At 40.4% G+C, this 20,779-nt stretch overlaps 3 protein-coding genes across 3 annotated transcripts; 2 read left to right on the top strand and 1 right to left on the bottom strand.

Annotated features, from left to right (window-relative positions):
• The first annotated feature begins 10 nt into the window (after nt 1-10).
• Nucleotides 11-4,215, top strand: LOC128442517 (chymotrypsin-like elastase family member 2A). Its single transcript, XM_053424999.1, has 8 exons — nt 11-81; nt 555-643; nt 1,310-1,407; nt 1,805-1,927; nt 2,074-2,210; nt 2,879-3,024; nt 3,806-3,958; nt 4,146-4,215. The coding sequence occupies exons 1-8, from the start codon at nt 42-44 to the stop codon at nt 4,161-4,163; spliced, it is 804 nt and encodes a 267-aa protein (XP_053280974.1). The 5' UTR covers nt 11-41; the 3' UTR covers nt 4,164-4,215.
• Nucleotides 4,216-4,532: 317 nt separating this feature from the next.
• On the top strand, nt 4,533-9,283 carry LOC128442518 (chymotrypsin-like elastase family member 2A). The gene is made up of 8 exons (XM_053425000.1): nt 4,533-4,639; nt 4,874-4,962; nt 5,108-5,205; nt 6,412-6,534; nt 6,703-6,839; nt 7,593-7,738; nt 7,974-8,126; nt 8,261-9,283. The coding sequence occupies exons 1-8, from the start codon at nt 4,600-4,602 to the stop codon at nt 8,276-8,278; spliced, it is 804 nt and encodes a 267-aa protein (XP_053280975.1). The 5' UTR covers nt 4,533-4,599; the 3' UTR covers nt 8,279-9,283.
• tmem51a (transmembrane protein 51a) lies at nt 8,990-17,525 on the bottom strand. Its single transcript, XM_053424997.1, has 3 exons — nt 17,326-17,525; nt 13,967-14,416; nt 8,990-12,755 (listed from the first exon to the last, which is right to left on the bottom strand). The coding sequence occupies exons 2-3, from the start codon at nt 14,365-14,367 to the stop codon at nt 12,347-12,349; spliced, it is 810 nt and encodes a 269-aa protein (XP_053280972.1). The 5' UTR covers nt 14,368-14,416; nt 17,326-17,525; the 3' UTR covers nt 8,990-12,346.
• Nucleotides 17,526-20,779: the final 3,254 nt, after the last annotated feature.

Raw genomic sequence — 20,779 nt, 5'->3', positions numbered from 1 at the left:
AATACGTGAGATGTTTCATTGCAAACTGTGGAATTTCAAAAATGATGAAGTTTGTGGTTGTTGCTCTCTTCGTTGCTGGAGGTGAGGATCTTTCTGTTGCTAAAACGTCAGACACAACTTTGTTACGGCCTAATCTCTGTTTGCTAGGTATTGCAGCTTTTTCTTTAATAATAATACAGTGATTTACAACAAACATTATGAAAGTCACAGACAGAGTAAAATAATAATAATAATGAAGATACAGATAATGAAAGTCATAGAGATATTACGACAAAAGCTTTTTTTTATAGAGATTAAACAGGTTACCAATTCTGCTAGTCTCATCTCTTCTGGGAGAATGTTCCAAAGTGTAGGGGCCCTCACGGCAAAGGCTCTATCTCCTTTGGTTTTCAGCCTAGATTTGAAATGTCCTGAGGATCTCAGACTGCGTCCTAGCTCGTAGTGAAATAAAAGATCTGAATTATAGGGGAAGTACTTGACATCTGCACGCAGGTTTATAGTTGTGTGCACCACATTTGAAAAGAGTCTGTCTGTCTGTCTGTGTGTCCCCTCAGCCTACGGGTGCGGTCTGCCCACCTTCCCCCCCGTGGTCACCAGGGTGGTTGGTGGAGAGGACGTCAGGCCTAACAGCTGGCCCTGGCAGGTAAAACATTCTGAGCGAGGAGTTTTCACTTTCCTTCCACAGAGACCCGGGTTTACATAAGAATTGAATCAGATAAAAAGAAAAAGATAAGGTGTTTTACGGATAGACTGTGTAAAGTAAAAGACTAGAAATACAGTTATAGTGCTTATAGTGCAGTAGCATGACCCAAATTAAGTAGAAGAGTGCATTAAACAGCACAGCCTAGAAAAATAGGACAGTTTCTTTAGAGACTTAGAAGATGTCAGGGGTGGCAGTGTCATGGTGTCATGTGGAGTTTGCATGTTCTTCCTGTATCTGTGTTTTTTCTACCTACGGGTACTCCAACTTCCCCCCCAGGGTAAAAAGACATACAGATTGAGGTTAACTTAACTTGAAACTAAATTGAAGTGTGAATGTGAGGATGAATGGTTGTTTGTCTTTGCATGTTTGGCCCTGTGATACACTAGCGACCTGTACAGGTTGTACCCCGCCTCTCGCCCAACGTCAGCTGGGATTGGCTCCTCCCATTAACATTTAAAGGAGAATAGATCATGAATGGATTCAAGTTAACTCCCATGAAGACATGCAGACTGCAAACAGCATGAATCCAAGGTCCCAGAAAATGTCACAGGAAAAAAGAAGAATCACTTTTTTAAATAATGGATTGGGTTCATGTGCATGTTTCAGATTTCCCTGCAGTATAACAGACAAGGTGAGTGGAGACACACCTGTGGAGGGACCCTGATCTCAAACCAGTGGGTCCTCACCGCTGCTCACTGCATCAGGTATGAGATAGTGGAGCCTAAAAGGATTCATGATAAATGATAATACCTGCATCCCCACACTGACACAAATATTAGCTATCAGTGGCACGGTGTGTGCTGTATTGTGTTGTCCATAAGAGCTGAATTGTGAGGGGATTTAACCTGTTTCTTACACATTTGGACTTGATTCAAGAGACCAAAGTTAGCTGAAGCCTTAATATCTTCTTGCATATGTTTATTTTATTTATTAAAGAAAAGACTAGAAGATTAAAAGCCTTGTTGGGAGGCATATGTTTCCACATAGAATCTTCATAACGTGGATGGTTATTGGCAGTTTTTTGTGTTTAGAAGAAAACTGCTGACATTTTTCTCAAATTCACTCTACTGCTTTATATTCTTCTGTTTGTGGATTTAACAGCAGTGGCAAGGAGTACAGAGTGGCCCTGGGGAAGCACAACCTGATCGAGACGGAGGCGGGCGCTGTGTTCATGGGCACCGCCAACATCATTGTGCATGAGAAGTGGAACCCCTTCTTCATCCGGTACTACGTTACCCCTGAGAGAGTTCACTGAAATCTAAAAGGATGATTTCAGTTTGTTGAGTCTAAGATGGATCTATGTGTGTGTGTGTGTGTGTGTGTGTGTGTGTGTGTGTGTGTGTGTGTGTGTGTGGGTGTCTCCTCTGCAGTAATGACATCGCTCTGATCAAGCTGGAGACGCCCGTTAGCTTCTCTGACAGCATCATGGCGGCTTGTCTCCCTGCTGCAGGCTTCCTCCTCCTCCACAACGAGTCCTGCTACGTCACTGGATGGGGTCGTATCTCCAGTGAGTTCCCAGTCCCTCGTTCATTCTTTAAACTGGTCACTGATCAATGTTTTGTTATGGTTTGGGTGACAGGTTCAGCTGAGAAAACATTATTCACGGCAGTTTTTATAGACTATTATAGACTCTTCACAGGATTGTATATATTATAGCAGTTAATGTGTATGTACTGTAGTACAAAGGTAAATGTTTAGATGATTAGATCATGTGATTTCCTGTCAGATGGCCTCAAAGTGCTTATTTAAGTATCCTATTTGCTTTTTATGATTATTTCTATTGCAAACAAAGTACATGTAATTTGAAATGTTTTCGCCTTTAGTCTCTGGTTAAATTGATTATATACTGATTGGATTATATTTACTGATTTCCTGAAAATAGCAATATTGATCATATCCATCACATAAAATAAATAACCTGTAAAGAGGCCACAGGTTAGATTCCAGCTTGCGGGCCTCAACCCCCTCTCATTCTTCCCTTTCATGCTTATTCTGTCAGACAAAAATGTCCCCAAAAAATCTTTTGAAAACATATTTGCTACAGCATGACAACACTCACCACACTCAAAGATACTGTAGTCCAACTACTGTTATCCAGCCGCACTGTATAAGTCAAATCTCCATCCATTAATGTGCTGAAGGTCTCACCAGTGTGTGCATCTCTCCTCCACTCAGCCGGAGGTCCCATCGCTGACATCCTGCAGCAGGCTCTCCTGCCTGTGGTGGACCACGCCACCTGCACCAAGCCTGACTGGTGGGGCTCTCAGGTGAAGGACACCATGGTCTGTGCCGGCGGAGACGGAGTCGTATCTGGTTGTAACGTGAGTCTGAAATAATGAATGATCGCATTATTGTATAAGATGGTAAATCACACACTAGGCCCCAACTGATAGATCGGTATACACTTCATGGTTAAACTGTAATATATCAATACAATTTGTTTTATTCATTAGCAAATATATTGGTATTGGAAATGTTTTACTCCCCAAAATCTTACAGGAATTGGCGGCAAAACTCCATATGGGTCTAGGTTTAAACCATAGGTCTAAACTAGACACAACAATCTATTCACACAGCAGGAGATTCACTTGCTATTTTGCTTCTGCTTAAGTTTGAATTCTGCATTTATTTTGGAGGAAAGGCTAATAAATCCTTATTTTTTATGATTTATTTTATCATCTCTATATAAACTTTCTGCACACAATTTTACACAATTTCCATTAATGTATTACTAGTTCATTACGGATTCAGTCATTTTTAAGCAAAACTGCCAGGTCTGCCATTTTTTTTTTCCTCTTCAAGCAATTGAATGGAATATTTCAACTTAAGCTTCTGAAATTTTTGAAATAATTAGACTAATTGTTACACTTACAAACAGCAAGTTCATATATATTTTGGTCCTTTAACTTCTTATTCTGATGTTTTGTCATTTTGATATATTGTTTATTGTTTGTTTGAAAATAACATTCAGCCCTACAGTGTCCGTTTAAAGGTCTAGAAAAAGTAAAGAATGTCTATCAGGCATTAGTAATGAGTATCTTTAAAAGAAGTTAGTGTTAGACGTGGAAGTGTGGATCATGTGTTTCCTCTCATGTGGCTCAGGGAGACTCTGGCGGCCCTCTGAATTGCCGCAGCGCTGACGGGACCTGGGGCGTTCACGGCATCGTCAGCTTTGGTTCCGGCCTCAGCTGCAACTTCCCCAAGAAGCCCACGGTGTTCACCCAAGTCAGCTCCTACAGCGACTGGATCAGCTCTGTAAGTCCACGACAAAATCTCTCCTTGACTGATGTGAGAGGTTGAAACTTCTGTTATTTGAGCAATTTCATTCCAGCTTCAAGGTTTAAAGCAGCAAAGAATCAGGATAATATTTCAGTAAATAAGTTGCTGCTGAAAACATTATATTGCCACAAATCTCACATGTCTCTATAATTGTTTTCCACAGAAAATGGTGGCCTACTGAGAGGACAGTGGTTTGGAATAAATATTGAAATAAAAACTTAATGAAATAAAAAGTGTTGTGTTATTTTTTCTATTTTCTATTCCTGGTATCATATGTTGTACTTATTAGCGGATCAGCAATTTCCCGAAACATGTAAATCAACTAAGCTTTTCTGAATATTGAGCCTAAAACAGGAGTTTTTTTTCTTTTCATTCTATGAATAATCTATTAAGGGTTTTTGCCTACAAAGAAAACATTCCCTTTTTCCCCAACGAGATTCACTGATGGGAAAATGGTATCACCAACCACATGTTGTATCCTCAGTCTTACAGCACTTGTTTGACTTTATGTGTTGGTCAGGTCAGTCCACACACCAGATAGAAGTTCCAAGCCGACAGTATAAATACACCCCTGTTGTGAGCACAAGGTTTAGGCTCAAACTACAAATTCTGCAGCCATGAGGAGCCTCCTGGTTCTCACTTTGATGGTAGCTACTGGTAAGAAAGATTAAATATTCACATGTTACTAAAATCTCACTTGCTGTTGCATAATCCAGATAAATAGTCCCTTGTGAGAGTAGTAAAGAGTACTAGTAGTCATCTTCTATTTGAAAAAGTGGTAATTGGTTAGGCTTCACATAAATTATATTTTTGAAAAAGTTGCCAGAGAAAAAAATACCTACTTTTGTATGCTCGTTTTATACAAAATAAACATTAATAATCTTGTCGTAGCGTATGGATGTGGCCTTCCCACTTTCCCCCCTGTGCTGAGCAGGGTGGTGGCAGGAGATGATGTCAGGCCTCACAGCTGGCCCTGGCAGGTAAAGTCCGCAACACCACAACGTAATCGCCTCAACGCTTTAATTTCACAGCGATATAAACAAGTATTAACACCGACTTACACACATTCAAGCCCCAGATCTCTACAGTATACGCTGAACTTGTGATGAGGATTTCTTCTCTCAGATCTCGCTGCAGTCAGACAGCAGTGGGCGCTACAGGCACGTCTGCGGAGGAACCCTCATCTCCTCTCTCTGGGTCCTCACTGCCGCCCACTGTATCAGGTACATATACTTCACATTAAAGGATGACAGTCAACAGTTTAAATTATCTAAATCACAACACAGCATTGATCCAGATTTTATATAAATTATTAACGGTCCATTGTTTCAGATTTCATCCTCTGGTTTTTAGTTTTTGAATAAACTTGTTTTGGGCCGGAAATGTAAATATTATTGTTTTATAATATTTTAAATTAAAAGCCCACAAAAGTTTTTTTTAAATTAGTGCTTTTTTAAATCTTGAGAATTGTTTAACAGTGGCAAGAACAAGTAGGGTCCCTTAAGTTGTTTTCTCTATACCCTCTCCAGGCCTAACAGTTCCCTGATGAAACAACATTTAAATTCACTGGATCCAGATTATTATGTGGATCTGCATCAAATAGCACGGACAAGAATATAAATCCTCTAAACATGTCAGCTTTTTTCACCAAATCCATGAATTACAATCAATGACAAATGTTAAAATATTATCTTATCATGCAATGTTCAATGATTCTGAATCTGCCCCCTGATCCAGATCTGCAGTAAAGAATGTTCTGGGTTCTTTGCTGACCCATACCACATCCTTCCACAAAATGTCATGTTAATCTGAAATCCATTTTTTGCGTAATTCTGCAAACTAACAGACAAACAAACAAACTTGTCTCATCAGTCCACAAAACCTGGTCTTCCTGTCACTAGGAGAAAGCTTCACATGTTCACAAATATATTCAAAAATGTTTGAATATAGGTAAGGACTGCAGGTATTAGTGTTAGTGTTCAATATTGTATATAAGATGAAGATGTGATTTTTAAATACACATTTATACATTACAGCAGATCATTCTAAACAAAGCTTTTCTTGTCACTGTATACTCTATATCTCCATAGTGATCCAACATGTACAGTTCATGAAAGTAAGACTAAGTACTACTCTATTCCAAATCAGAGTTCTGTGCCAGGAAATACTCCTTTGCCCGAAAGCAAATCATATATTTTCATCAACTTTTGGCTTTTTCTGGGGAATTTAAGAGAAAAAGAGAGTAAAACTTTAGAGGATTTAAAAAAGGCAAAGTTAAAAAAGCATATAGTGACTCAGTCTCAGACAGACATGCATCACCCCTACAGGACTATCAAGCATTTGTGATCCACCATCAGCTTAATCACAGATTCAGACAGAGAAGTCTATACCAGTGTCTAAATCCCACCCTGTCATCGGCCATCCCACAGTGACCGCTACAGCTACAGAGTGGAGCTGGGTAAACACAGCCTGCAGGCGAGCGAGGAGGGCTCTGTAGCTCTGAGCGCGGCTGAAATCATCACTCATGAGGACTACAACGTTCTGCTCAGCCGGTAACAGCCACAGATCAACACCACCTAATGTGTCAGATTAAACCAAGAGTAAACACAACATCGGTGATGCACTGGAGAATCTACTGCCCCAAAGCATGAATGTAACCTGTGCTGAGTTTTGTTTACCTTCACTTCCTGATCGTGGGTGAATTGTTTCTGCTTTTGCAGTAACGACATCGCCCTGATCAAGTTGTCTTCCCCTGTCACCTTCTCTGACACAATCATGCCGGCCTGCATCCCAGACGCGGCTGTCACCCTGCAGCACGGTTCTCGCTGCTACGTCACCGGGTGGGGTCGACTCTTGAGTGAGTCAATGCACCTCAGCAGAAAAAACAAACAACAATCACTGCATCATCACAAATATTTGTCATCTTCTGTTACACAACTTACACATGTAGACACGTCAATTTGTCATTTCTTGAACATATTGCAGATTATTTTCTCTGTAATTCTTATCTTCATCTGATTCAAAAGTAATTGCAATAACTATATGAATGTAGTAAATAAATACAACACTTTCTTCTGAAATAATAGAAGTAAAGATAGATAGATAGATAGATAGATAGATACATAGATAGATGGATACTTTATTAATCCCGTGGGAAAATCAGATCATCCCGTAGCTTGTACACTTAACACATCACTGACATACATACATAAATCACATACGGAGAACAAATTTACAGATACAAGAATGGAATGCAATGATATGATTGTGTCAGTGTCCAGTAGGAAAGTGTTCTTGTGCTGCTGGAGTGGATAGTACAATAAAATATAAAATGTATATATATATATATAAAAACAGCAGGAATCTATATATATCTAAATATCTAAATATATAAGAATATGTAGTGGTAAAGTCTGTGCATGGGGCTAGTATAGCCAGTGAAGGGATTGGATAGTACAATAAAATATAAAATGTATATATATAAAAACAGCAGAAAACTATATATATATAAATATCTAAATATATAAGAATATGTAGTGGTAAAGTCTACAGTTAAGTTGGAGTAAAGAAGTAAGAATCTTGTTTCTTACATGAGTTTCCTCCTCCACAGCCGAGGGTCCTCTGGCTGACATCCTGCAGCAGGCTCTCCTGCCAGTCGTTGGCCGCGACATCTGCACGCAGCCCGACTGGTGGAGCGTCCTGGCCACAGACAAGATGGTCTGTGCTGGCGGAGACGGCATCACTGCAGGATGTAACGTGAGTTGAACATGCTAGGGTCATCTTATAAAGCATGCAATTATAATTTAATAGACGAATACAGATAGTTAAACGCTAATGTCAACAATTAAATTTACAACACGCGTGGTACAAAAGATTTACTCTGAAATAGTGTAGAAGGAAAAGTTTGCATGACTTGAGATAGGTAGCTAAGTGTCTTTGAAGCTGCTATCCAACAGTTTGTGTGTGTGTGTGTGTGTGCCCTGACCTACAGGGAGACTCGGGCGGCCCCCTGAATTGCCAGAACCCTGATGGCTCCTGGGACGTCCACGGCGTGGTGAGCTTCGGCTCCGGTCTCGGCTGCAATGTCCTCCAGAAACCTACCGTCTTTACAAAAGTCAACTCCTACATCAGCTGGATCAACACGGTGAGGAACATTTATACTTTGTAATTCCCACGCCAGCATAAACATGTGTAGCATGAAACAAACACAGACTTCGGCTTCCAAAGAAAAGTATAATATATATATATATAATAATGTTTCTGTTGTTCACTCTGCAGGTTGTGTCCAGCTACTGAAGAAACTATCCACGTGTGTTTTACTGCAATAAGAACAATAATCACCAACAATGTGTTGTCCCAATTTTACTGTAAATAATGGAGATGCTGTTTATCAGTCCTGAGAACGCAGTGTAAAGGGATAGTTCACCCAAAAATGAAAATTCACTCATTATCTTCTCACCACTATGCGGGTGGAGGGGTGGGTGAAGTGTTCAGTCCACAGAACACTTATGGTGTCTCATGGACAAACAGTGCTGCAGCAAAATCCAATAGAATTCAATTAAATGAAGACCGATTCTCTAGACGTTAAAAAAACTATTTGAATGTCGGGGCTTACAGACACTTGGATGAAACCACAGGAGCAGGATGGAGCCATTTTTATGTTTATTTTCTGTTGTTTACATACGTTTGAAGATGAGGTCACTATTTACTTCAATTGTATTGGATTTGGCAGCAACACTGTTTACCCCTGAAGCCTCCATGAACATAGAGGTGTGTATATACTAAGTGAATTCAAATTTGTTGGGTTAACTATCCCTTTAAGTCATATCCATGAATGTGGGCCCTGAACAACATCCAGACATTTATCTGATCGCCAGCTTTAAATACAGTAGCTGCATATTAGATGTTAACGTGTCCAATGGAATAAGGCGTACGTACAAGTCAACCAGGGATTATATTCATAATGATTCAATAACCATGGCAAAACACACTTCTTATACACAGGAGTAATTAACAAACACTTTCTTTTATTTCTCATAAAATATCCATGAGATAAACATTTGTTTTGCTTGTCAGGAGGAGAAAAAAAAAAATAAACATAATTATAGAAAAGTATATTTTCACAGCACATATAAAAGGAAATATATATATATATATATATATATATATATATATATATATATATAGGTGATACAAAAAGGAAACTGACAGCAAATGAGTGTTTTGGCCACTTGTCTTAATAAAACTGGTGAATCAAAACACTGTTCATTCATTAAAGTTAAACAGTGTGACGCAATGAAATCAGTTGTGCAGTTTTCTGGTTCTTTTGCCAGTGAGGTACAATGAGTCTGTCTGCAGTTCTGAACATGACGACACATCAAGGATTTACACAGAGTGACGAGTTTAAACTCCAATAATAAGAGACAGACATGACGACATGTGTCCTATTAACAAACCTCAAGTGACCTTGTTGTCTTCAGCTCATCAGAAAACCTGGTAATATACAATATGATATAACCAGCTGACAATGAATGTCAGCTTTTGTTGCATGAATAACACATTACACAATAACAAATGGGCAACTCAGGGATGACATCTTGTGCAGCTTCGACAATTTTTAAACATTTAAATGAATTAAAGTAAATCATTCAATTTGGCCTCAGTTGTCTAACCTGAAGGAGAAAGCAGGGCTTGTTTCACAGGAGTTTTGAAGCAGTGTGCAACGACAGAACTCAAAACTATTCCCCTCTCCAGCTGTCTCTTTTCTCTTTGTGCTTGTTCTCTGCAAACGTTTAAGTGAAAACAGGGCTGCGGTTTAGGCTGTGGCCGGCAGAATGTGAAGAGCAAGAGAGTGAGTAATAGTTGCTGCTATTTTGGCGCAGCTGCACAGTCAAAGACTCTTTTCTGTGTTGGTCATCTCCAATAAGAACAAGAAGCACGCCCCAGAGCAGCAGCTAGAGGCTACAGTGCTGCCTTCACAGCTCCACAGCGTTCACCATGGGTACGGCCCGGCGGCTCTCAACTATTCACAAGCTGCTTCCATCGTGCTCTCACACACACTTCCTTCTCTGCAGCGGAGGAGCCCCACTACGGCTCAGGTTCAGTCACACTATGAGTCATATGAAATGCTCTAGGAGGAAAAACAATATTGCCGCGGGCATGCAACAGTATATGAATGGGTACAACACAAAGACAGCTGCACTCTGCCGCAGAGTTAGCAGTTAGCATTAGGGCTGAGTCCTATGGACAACAATGACATCCAGATACAAATATTCATATCAGTCGATATTGATAATTATCAAGGTAAACGTGACATTGTTATTTCTGTTAAGACTCATTTTGCTCCTGAGGTTGAGTTTAAACTCTCAGACACTGAGGTACAACAATTACTGGGTTAGCACATAGAAGCAATATTTTGATGTATATTGGACTCATAACTTATTACTACAGATAGATATTATATTGCTGTAATTAATGATATTATGTTATTGCCCCACCCTAGTAAGCATTACCACTACACCACTACTACAGACACCATGAAATGACACATGCTACCGGAAATGGTTTCTTTCCTATAAAATGATAAGTTAATGGTGACCATTGATGTGAGAGTAAATATAAATATAAGTCATTGAATACTGTTCATTGTGTTATTTTTTTTTATAGCAGCCAAGACCTAATTCATAATCCTGAATGGCCTGTTGTGTCGTACTTAAACAACCAACCGTCTTTGCATATGTAGCATGTACTGTATGTTTGAGTCTAATAAGAGAAGCATATAGACTAAACCATGGCTAAAAAGCATTTCAAATTTGTACTTACAACTTACCAGTTAACCTCTAAAGGAATGTTTATTTATTCAGTAGTTTCAAGTTGTATAGTTCCGCAACTGCTTGCTATCTCATTAGCCATGCTATATCGATAAACTCAGGGCAAAGTTTGTTTTGGCATCTTTGTGCCCTCGACTTCTCAAAGGAAGAAAAAGTACAATTTCATGGTGTCTTTCATAATATGTAAAATCATTGAAGCATTGCCTTGTGGACCTTATGTTGCTTATTTATACCAATCTATCATAATCACATGAAGCTCTCCCCTGTTTTTAAGCTAGCTTTTGTTTCACAGGACATGGCCCTTTCATGTGCTGCAGGGTGTTTATCATGTGTTTCTAAAGAGAAAAGTTCTTCTTTCTTCTGTTAGATGAAAATGCTTCTGTACTGGAAGTTAACATTCCAGGGACGTGATGCCAAATAACTAAACAACTGCCATTTTGCAAGCATTCAACAATTTCATGTTCCACAGTGTTTTGGTAGAGTCATTACTGTTCAATGAAAAAGAAAATACCTCAATCAATAACACACAAATTAATAATGCTTGTGCACAATTTCAAAAAAATGTAATTTGTGTGTTACTAATTTGAGTTTTTCTTTAAAAGATGGTCCAACAATTTTCTTTCTACAGTGTAGCTGATAAATGCTAAACAAGCATTGTATTATCTTAACTAAAAATACAAGCTACTGATACGGTGCCGGCCAGTGCACGCCATCTTAAAATATGAAATATCAATATTTATTTTCAGGCAGACATACAGAGGACACTGAACCAAAAGCAAGCTAAATAGAAGCTAAAATGGACGAAGGGCAGGACTGCAGATCTGTATAAAGCACAGTAGAGCATCTTTAACATCAGTTAAACCATATAGTCTGTCATTTTCTACGAGTATTGGAATGTACTGTACAAATATTGATGACAATGAGGCTGAGATTCTGTGCAGTACGATGTCAGGTCAAACCAGCTGAGGACATACAAAGCTATGAGTCGCCCACTGTGGAGCCTACAGCCTCTGGTAAGCTGCTGGCAGTAGTCATCCAGAGACGCTCAACAAAGCTCACTTCACAAACTGAGTCCCCTGCACATTTCTATTTAAGTGCACCCAAATCCGACGTATTATGATCTCTTCCACTGTCAACTTGATTGTGCAGTCAGCGCACAGTGGATGGCAGTTGCAGTAGGGTAAACAGGAAACTATTTAAACATAAACGAAAACTGCATTTGGTGGCTGCTTTGCTTTGAATCCAACGTGCCCAGAAATGATCCAGCAACTGTGTTCATCACCAAGTGTCTAAAGCCGGTTCAGAGATTCCAAAACTTACAAAAATAAAGTTTCATTCTGTTATTTGCTTTGGGGCGATGTGGCATTCATGACACATTTTGACAAAAACATTTAAAAAGTGCCACTGAGAAGGTTTTGCAGTAAGAGCCATTTCCAGGTGTTGGCTGGTCAAGCCAGATCTACATCCACAGAAGTTGATCATAACAGATTCCAGGAAGTTCAGTAGTTTGTTTTTAAGCTTGATCAACTTGACCTTAAATTGGAGGCAATTTGTCTTCATACTGCGGTGGTGGGGTGAGTGGCTCTATACTGATTCCAGCTGCTGGCTGAGAGTTATCAATGTTTTTCATGTGCAGCTTCTCGGATTTAATCCTGCGGATCTTGATGGGGAGGAAATTGCGGGTAGTTTTTCCGGCTTTTCGGTTTGATGCGGAGGCGGCAGCAGTCGGTGCACTGGAAGCCGGGGCGGCTGGCTGCGGTCCGGTATTCGTGACCTCCGATCCCTCATATTCATACTGTACTCCATCGACTTCAACCAGGTCGTCGTAGGAAGGTAGATTTGCGGAGCTTGGGGAATGGTTGCTCTGACGAACGGGGTACTTGCCACTGCCCACCGCCTCTTCATAGCTGGGTACAGCATACCTCTGGGCTTGTTCCTCAGGACTGCGGACATGTTTGACAAATACAAATTAGCCAACATGCATTTTAGTAAAGAAATAATATGAATATCATCTTCAATCAAACTTAAATCACAAATTGTATTCAAGCTGACAGGACATTTCATTTTGGTTCTTCTAATTGCGTCATATGAACTTTACCCGTGGCTTTATCTCTGCTTTAACTTCAGGGTCAAGCGAGTTATGAGAAAGATAAACCACTGTTGGCAAGACAGCAATTATTTTCCCTCCACTGTTTGCATTGGTCTCTCGTAATGGATCACTCTTATTCATTGCTGTTTACTTGGTGAAGCTCTCCTAGTAAAGCGCAGGGTAACCAAGGGTCCCAAGAAGATTATGGGACACGAAATGGTGATGAACAACTCACATGATCCACCACTGTTTTATGATGTCATCAAACTAGAGCTGTGCCTTAATTAAGGGGCTCCATCCTTCAGAAGCTGCATTTGTAGACCAATAGCGTCACAACGCTGCATCTAAGCTTTCTCGTTTAGGAGGCTCCTTCAAATATGGCCAACAAATGTGTCCTTCCATGCCCAAGTAATGAAAGCATCAACAGAAGGATCCCTCCTGGCCCAACCTCATTTCGCTTCGGTGACAAACTGTTTTTCAAAGAGGTAATGGCACTGGCAAGCAACCAGAGTATGAATGTTAAAAAAACCAAAGAGCATTAAAAGATTATTTTCATGGCTAACTTCAACTTTGGTGATGGGCAACAGCAATAAGGACTAAACAAGCTGGTGATGCCAAAAAAAAGAAAGAAATCCTCTGTAGACCTGACCATCTCCTCTCACTTCGGCCTTCACAGTCCCCGCGGCCCATGAAGGAGGTGTTCTCCGTGGGCCGCGTAGACCCTGTCCCCCGAAGGACGCAGCCCTGATTTGAGACACAGCTTAAGACTTTTGCTATTGTTTTGATTGAGAGATGCGCAGCGGGCAAGTTGAGCAACATAATTAACTTCAGAGTTTAAAATCCACAGATAAAATACATTTCTAAGGAAACAAGCTTAAAGAATCGACACAGTTCCTTGTCTAAAATGGGTAGTTTACATTGTCTAATCAAATTTCTCCTCACAGACACGATGTCACGACCCGCCTTGTCACACACAACAAGAACAAGAAGAGTCTTTTGGGGAAAATATATAATTTTACTCATAATGTAACAATTGTTTAGTTAGAAAATTAAGGCTGGACTCACGTTTCTCTCTCCTCTTGCTCTATATCTGCCACTCCTCTGTTGTTCTGGGCCTCCTGGAGACTCCGCTGCTCTCGCTGTTTGTTCCTCATTCCCACACACAGGGACAACAGCAGCATGACCACCCCGGAACCCACCAAGACGAAGGCCACAGACGACGCTTTATTTTTCCTGCTCCCAACGTCTTCTCCTGAGCTGCTGCTGTTATTGCCGGATGCCTCTGCAGGTACGACGCTCCACACAATCATCACTATTCCCAGGGCGATGAGCCCAACACCGAGAGCACAAAGAGCATACTGGGAACCTGAGTTTCCAGTGTTCTGTGTGTTGATATTGTTATGGGGGTTGATGGCGGTCCCTCCTCTGCCAAGGCGGCTCGGTGGTGTATCCAAACTGGAACGCATGTTTTCAGTCCCCGAACTTCAGTCTGACCAGCTGCAGAGTCGTCAGAAACTGTGGAGAGAAAGGAATTTGATATCAGACACAATGACATAACAGAATGACAAAACATTATTATTAATATTATTATAGAGCCCAACCAATGTGAATTTTGGGTAAAAATATGAGTAAAGAAATCGGACACTTATTCCGAAGTATTTGTTATCAAGCTCTGATACATTTCAACCCTAGACCCTATAAATAACATCAAATATAAATACATAGAACTTGAATAGAAAAATAAACAATGGTTTTCTGATGTATTTCGGCAACATAAACACTGACATCAATATGTCTGTGAAAGGCACATATCAGCCGACTTTTTTGTGGCAAATCAACAATTGTTTGGACTCTAATTCAAATCCACAGTCACTCTTGACATTTCTGTTTAACTTTAAAACTCTGCAGAGAAAATATAATTCCTTCTAACATGCCTGAGGGGTATCTGAGGTGAGGTGGTTCTCTCCAGCTTTCCTGTCAGAAATGTTATGCATGTATGAAGGTATGACCAATTACGTCTCTGCTAGCGAGAGATTTCGTCATTGTGTGTGAGAGTCCATTTTTCTTGAGAACATAAAATTCACTCCAGTAAAATAACCATAGCTTCTAGTAATGGGTGTGTGGCACAGTAAAGCATTTACAGAAGAAGTCACATGATACTCAACACTATACAAGGGGCAGATTTGGTCACAGCAAAACAACAACCTCAACATATATGGACCATAAAAGGCACAGTTTTGTTTTCTTTTGTTTAATTCTACCATATTGATCATTAAGTGTTACAGGTTAAAACATTTATAAACATTTAAAAAAGGAAGAATTTGTTTAGAATGGATTTACATTTTCCACAGAGTAAAACTGAAATAGTCAGCATATGCATATTTAGACGAACATAACAATAAGCCAGTGATCACAAGGCCACCCCTCCATTGCAACTTATTAAATATTTGCTAGATCAGAGAGTAAAGGAGTCGTCTGCTGGGAACTTAAAAGCGTATAGTCCAGGAACTGAACTGAGTATGAATAACCGCTCTGACCATTAAAGACTGTCTTCATGAATTGCTCAAACCACAGGCTTAGCCTTGCATACCCCAACAGAGTTTGTCTGCGAACACGCCCGATCAATGTTGATTTTGGGTAAAAATATGAGTAAAGAAATCTGACACTTATTCCTAAGTATTTGTTATCAAGCCCTGATACATTTCAGCCCTAGACCCTATAAATAACATCAAATATAAATATACTTTTTTAAATACAACCAACAGCATAGAACTTGAGTAGAGAAAATAAACAATGGTTTCCTGATGTATTTCGGCAACATAAACACTGACATCAATATGTCTGTTAAAGGCACATATCAGCCGACTTTTCTTGGCGAATCAACAATTGTTTGGACTCTAATTCAAATCAACAGTCGCCCTTGACATTTCTGTTTAACTTTAAAACGCTGCAGAGACAACATAATTCCTTCTAACACGCCTGAGGGGTATCTGAGGTGAGGTGGTATGTATGAAGGTATGACCAATCGCGTCTCTGCTAGCGAGAGATTTCGTCATTGTGTGTGAGAGTCCATTTTTCTTGAGAACATAAAATTCACTCCAGTAAAATAACCATAGCTTCTAGTAATGGGTGTGTGGCACAGTAAAGCATTTACAGAAGAAGTCACATGTGACTCAACACTATACAAGGGGCAGATTTGGTCACAGCAAAACAACAACCTCAACATATATGGACCACCAAAGGCACAGTTTTGTTTTCTTTCTTTTAATTATATCATATTGATCATTAAGTTTTACATCTAAACGAAAAATAAACATTAAAAAAAACGGAAGAATTTGTTTAGAATGGATTGACATTTTCCACAGAGTAAAACTGAAATAGTCAGCATATACATGTTTACAACATACATAACAATAAGCCAGTGATCATAAGGCCACCCCTCCAGTGCAACTTTTTTAATCTTTGCTAGATCAGAGAGTAAAGGAGTCGTCTGCTGGGAACTTAAAAGCGTATAGTCCAGGAACTGGTCTGTGTATGAATAACCTCTCTGACCATTAAAGAATGTCTTCATGAAGTGCTCATACCACAGGCTTAGCCTTGCATACCCCAACAGAGTTTGTCTGCGAACACGCCCAAACCTGCTGGTGAGTGACAGAGGGGATCTGGAAGTCAGGACAACCCAGCTCCATTTTAGGAAAACCCCCAACCACACACACACCCCCCCTCACTGAAGAATGTCCGGCATGAGTCTGATCATGACAGTTGGGACACATGCAGAATCCCCATTTCCACCAATAACTATATCCCCTCGCAGGCCTGTGACATGTGGCAGGGTTGGGTTGAAGGTGTCACATATCATGGAGATCTGTGAGCTTAGTCCCAGTCCAGCCTGGAGGTTATATTTATAAATTATATTTATTTAACAGTAAAAGTGAGTAAGACATTGACAGACGCGCTCATAACCTCATCCTCCAGGCTGTAGACTACCGAGAACTACTGAGGGGTGGGGAGGGGGGGCTTGTGCGTAAAGTGGAAGTATTTCTTCTCCTGCACCCAAATGTTTACTGACACTAAATAATCAAAGATGTTGCAAAGGATCCTGTTACACTTCCTGTGCAGCAGAGAGACGGGGATGTGTGTGTCAGGGGGGGTTTTATCACACGTCCACACTGAACGGTTGTTGTTTCAGCGCCACTTCGCCAACACCACAGTCCGGAATCACATCTCATTGAAACGCGGGGCGGGTGGGTTCCGTTTCCTCACTGCTGACGTCACGCAGCGCAACTAAAACCCTTCCAAACTTTATATTGAAAAACACCCCGGTCCCTGCTGGGGGGGGGGGGGGGGGGGGGGCTTTTGTTGGCATAACATTTTTAGCGGTACAGAGGAGTGTGTGTGTGTGTTTGTGTGTCTGCTCCACTCACCTCTGCATCGTTGGACAAACTCAAGTCACGTCTTCTTCTTCTTCTCCTCCTCGGAGCTACCAGATGTGGAGGGTTACAAGTGTCGCGGTTCTGCGTCGGCGGGACTATTATGTGTCGCAATTCTGCGTCAAATCAGCGTGTGAAGATGAGGAACTTTAGTTTCCTCTCCACAGACACAGACGGGCCCTGTTGGAGGGCGGGAGGGTGGGAGGGGTGAGGAGGGAGGGGGCACCGAGCTCCACTTCCAGTTTCATTAACCTCCTCAGTGCCGGGCCTGCAGAGAGCTGGAGGATCAGCAGATCTATTTATGCAGTTTGCTCCTCCATCAATTAAGATTAAACACCAAAGGGGACAGGGCCTGGACTCAGGTTATTGAACTGTTTTGTTTGTTTTGTCTGTTTTAAAATCTTAATCTTAAATCGTGTAATCTTGCTGTCAAAACACAAACAAACAAACATGGGAGAAAACAACCTTCTTGGCAGATGATATAGTGTCAGGTCATGCCACAAAATGCCTCTTGAACCGACAACAGTGCTATTTAGCACAGCTGGTAAAGTAATAAGGGTGGACTTCCTCCTAGCTCATAGTCCAGGATCAGGTATATAGAATGGGGAATTAAGTAATGAACTGAATTTTGAATATTTCCGTCTGAACATTTATATAGTTGGTTTATGTCAGTCTATAATTGTTTGAGCTCTTTATTAATATGATAAATGTATGATGATGCATACAGTCTCTTTGAAAGTGTGACTGACAACGACATAATCAGATTGACTGATTAAAAAACTTAGAAAGAAGTCCAGCTGCTATGCACCAGAAAGCAAAACCATGTACTTATATGTCTTTACCACACAAAAATATGACAATCTTTGAGGTCCTCTACTCTATTCAAATATATTTGACAATCTGTTTTACACAATGATAGATATCTCACTGTTTACTCAATACCTCCCCATACAAACAAAGACAAGCCACTCAGTTATATATCAGCCATTACCGATGACATTTTTAGGCCTACTTCCTCTTAAAAGGGCAGGAGTGACTGTAAGTGGATGGTAAATTACCCACCTACTCGCTGTCACTCCTTTCCAGCCTTTTGGACAGAACCATCCCTCGAGGACCAACCCTGCCAGAGGTCAGGTGACACAGATAGTCCTCCGTCATGCATGTAGTCAACAAACTACATATGCGTTAAGAAATCTATCCAAGACCGTAAATAAAGGCTCCACCTGGCTCCACTTCCTCTGTCTCAGCCTGCTACAATGAAGACATGACTATTGTACAATAACGACAAAACCAGTTCGGACACTGGCCATTGCTGTATTGTTCCTTGTAGGTGAGGCGGCCTGGTTGCTCCGGACTCTGGGGAGGTTTTCTTCCTCCTAAGCTTTTGTCTGGTTCCTCTGTTTTACTACACAAGCACATAAACACACACACACACACACACACACACACACACACAGAGGGAAAGATAGACACAGTGAATACGCCTTGATTAAATCTGGTAACCCGGACTGAACCCCTGTCTCTCCCAGCCTGTTATCAAATTAAGTGAGATTTCGGCAGCCTCAAAGGAAAAATGTTACAGTAAGAGAGAGATGAACATGTTCAGAACATAAGTAGTCTCCAAAAGACATAACATCTCATTATAATACAAATATTCTAATGGTAAGGCGGTGTTAGCTATTCCAAAATCCAAAAGGAGATAGAGCCTTTGCCTTGAGTGGTAAAGCATGTTGTTACATGAACATGTTTTATACGGTGTGATAGATTTAAGTGTTGGTGTAGCAAATCAGTTTAGGCTATAAATATATTTAGTATGGTTTCCTCAGTAAATATTATATACTGTGTATCTGTTCCAACAAATATAACCATACTTAACTCTAATAACAGATTTTCCTCTAGCCGTCCAATTGGCAAGCTAATTCACTTCCACTGATATTCATTTCTTCATCTCGGTGTTATGGATGTGACGTGGGCGCATAATTTCATTTACCCATCAACATTTCTACTAATAAGTAGCTCGGTTAATTCCCAGTTGGAAAGTTGCCTGACACGCCTGCTTCGCGTAATCATACCTCTGATATCCCAGAGTGCATCACATAATGAATTGCCTGTTTTATCTGACCTGACCGTGGGTGGATTACAAGAATGTGAGTAAGTGAGAGAGGGACGCTGGCCCGAGGGCAGCTGTCTCACTCGGTGCTGTGTCATCCTTCACTTGCCAGAATGATTGAGTCACTGTGAGTAAGAGGAGGAAGTTGCACCATGTTGTATTAAGCAGAGACATAAACACAGACAGTTAACATGTGAAGCAGGGAGCCGAGGAAGGGGTCATAACTGTGGTGTGTCACCAGAATACTTTCGAAGAATCAGCCAAGTATACAGAGTCAATATCAGCACAAAGGTTATGGCTGAGTTTTTCTGAATCTCTTTTATATTTGATCAAACACACCTAAGTAATAAGTGTCTTGATGTTGAAACATGTTGCACAAATACACTTGCTTTGACTTGTCTAATAGAATCCAACTGGAATGCAGTGGAAGCACAAACATTTCCCATATGTAATCATTTAATTCCCAGACTGAATTATCATCCTTTATTCATAAATTTTCAAATTCTCCACTGCTTCCTCTTTTCACCACTGTCACAGCTCCTCTCAGTCATACAAGGTAGAAGTTGTGACCAAAAAGCTTCCTGCTCAATGTACCCACAAGTTGTTAAATGTCTATCGTAAAAGTTGCCATGATTGTTTGTTTGTTTGTTTGTTTTAATATAGTTGTGATTGTCAATGTACTTGGAGACCTCTTCCTATTAAAATGTCCAGGACAAATGAAGAACCAGCATTTTGTCATGTCTGAAATTCACTCTCCTTTGAACTCTGATTTGGTCTCCACCAGCTCCACAAGTGTCTTTAACCGATAGATGTTTGACTTAAGTTGCAGCTAGTTATTCACGTTATCATTTGGTACTGGACATGTCTTACTCGCATGTGGCACCTCAGAGAACTACACTTACAAGCAACTGCACCAATCATACTCACCATCAACTAAACAACATAAGCAGCCTCCAAAAAACATAACATCCTCTTATAATACAAATATTATAATGGTAACGCGTTGCTAGCTATTCCAAAATCCAAAAGGCGATAAGGCTTTTACCGTGAGCTGTAAAACGATGAGCTAAATGAGGCTAAAATGCTGCCCCCAGCTGTGCAGGGGCTGATACATCATTGAGAAATATGTGAGATTATTGATAATAGGATTGAATGTGATTGTGGAATGTAAGGTCCAGTGTGTAAAACGTAGGTGAAATTTATCTATTGGCAGAAACTGAATATAAAATAATCCTCATGATGTTTTCACAAGCATTTTTTAACTAAATTGGACTTATTGTTGTTTTCTTAACCTGAGAATTGGCCATTTATTTTTAAATACTTTTTTTAAATAGTCCA

This window comes from Pleuronectes platessa, chromosome 6, assembly GCF_947347685.1.
Source record: "Pleuronectes platessa chromosome 6, fPlePla1.1, whole genome shotgun sequence".
Taxonomy (NCBI): Eukaryota; Metazoa; Chordata; class Actinopteri; order Pleuronectiformes; family Pleuronectidae; genus Pleuronectes; species Pleuronectes platessa.
Note: the sequence above shows the minus strand (reverse complement) of the source record. Positions and strands in the feature narration are given on the sequence as shown.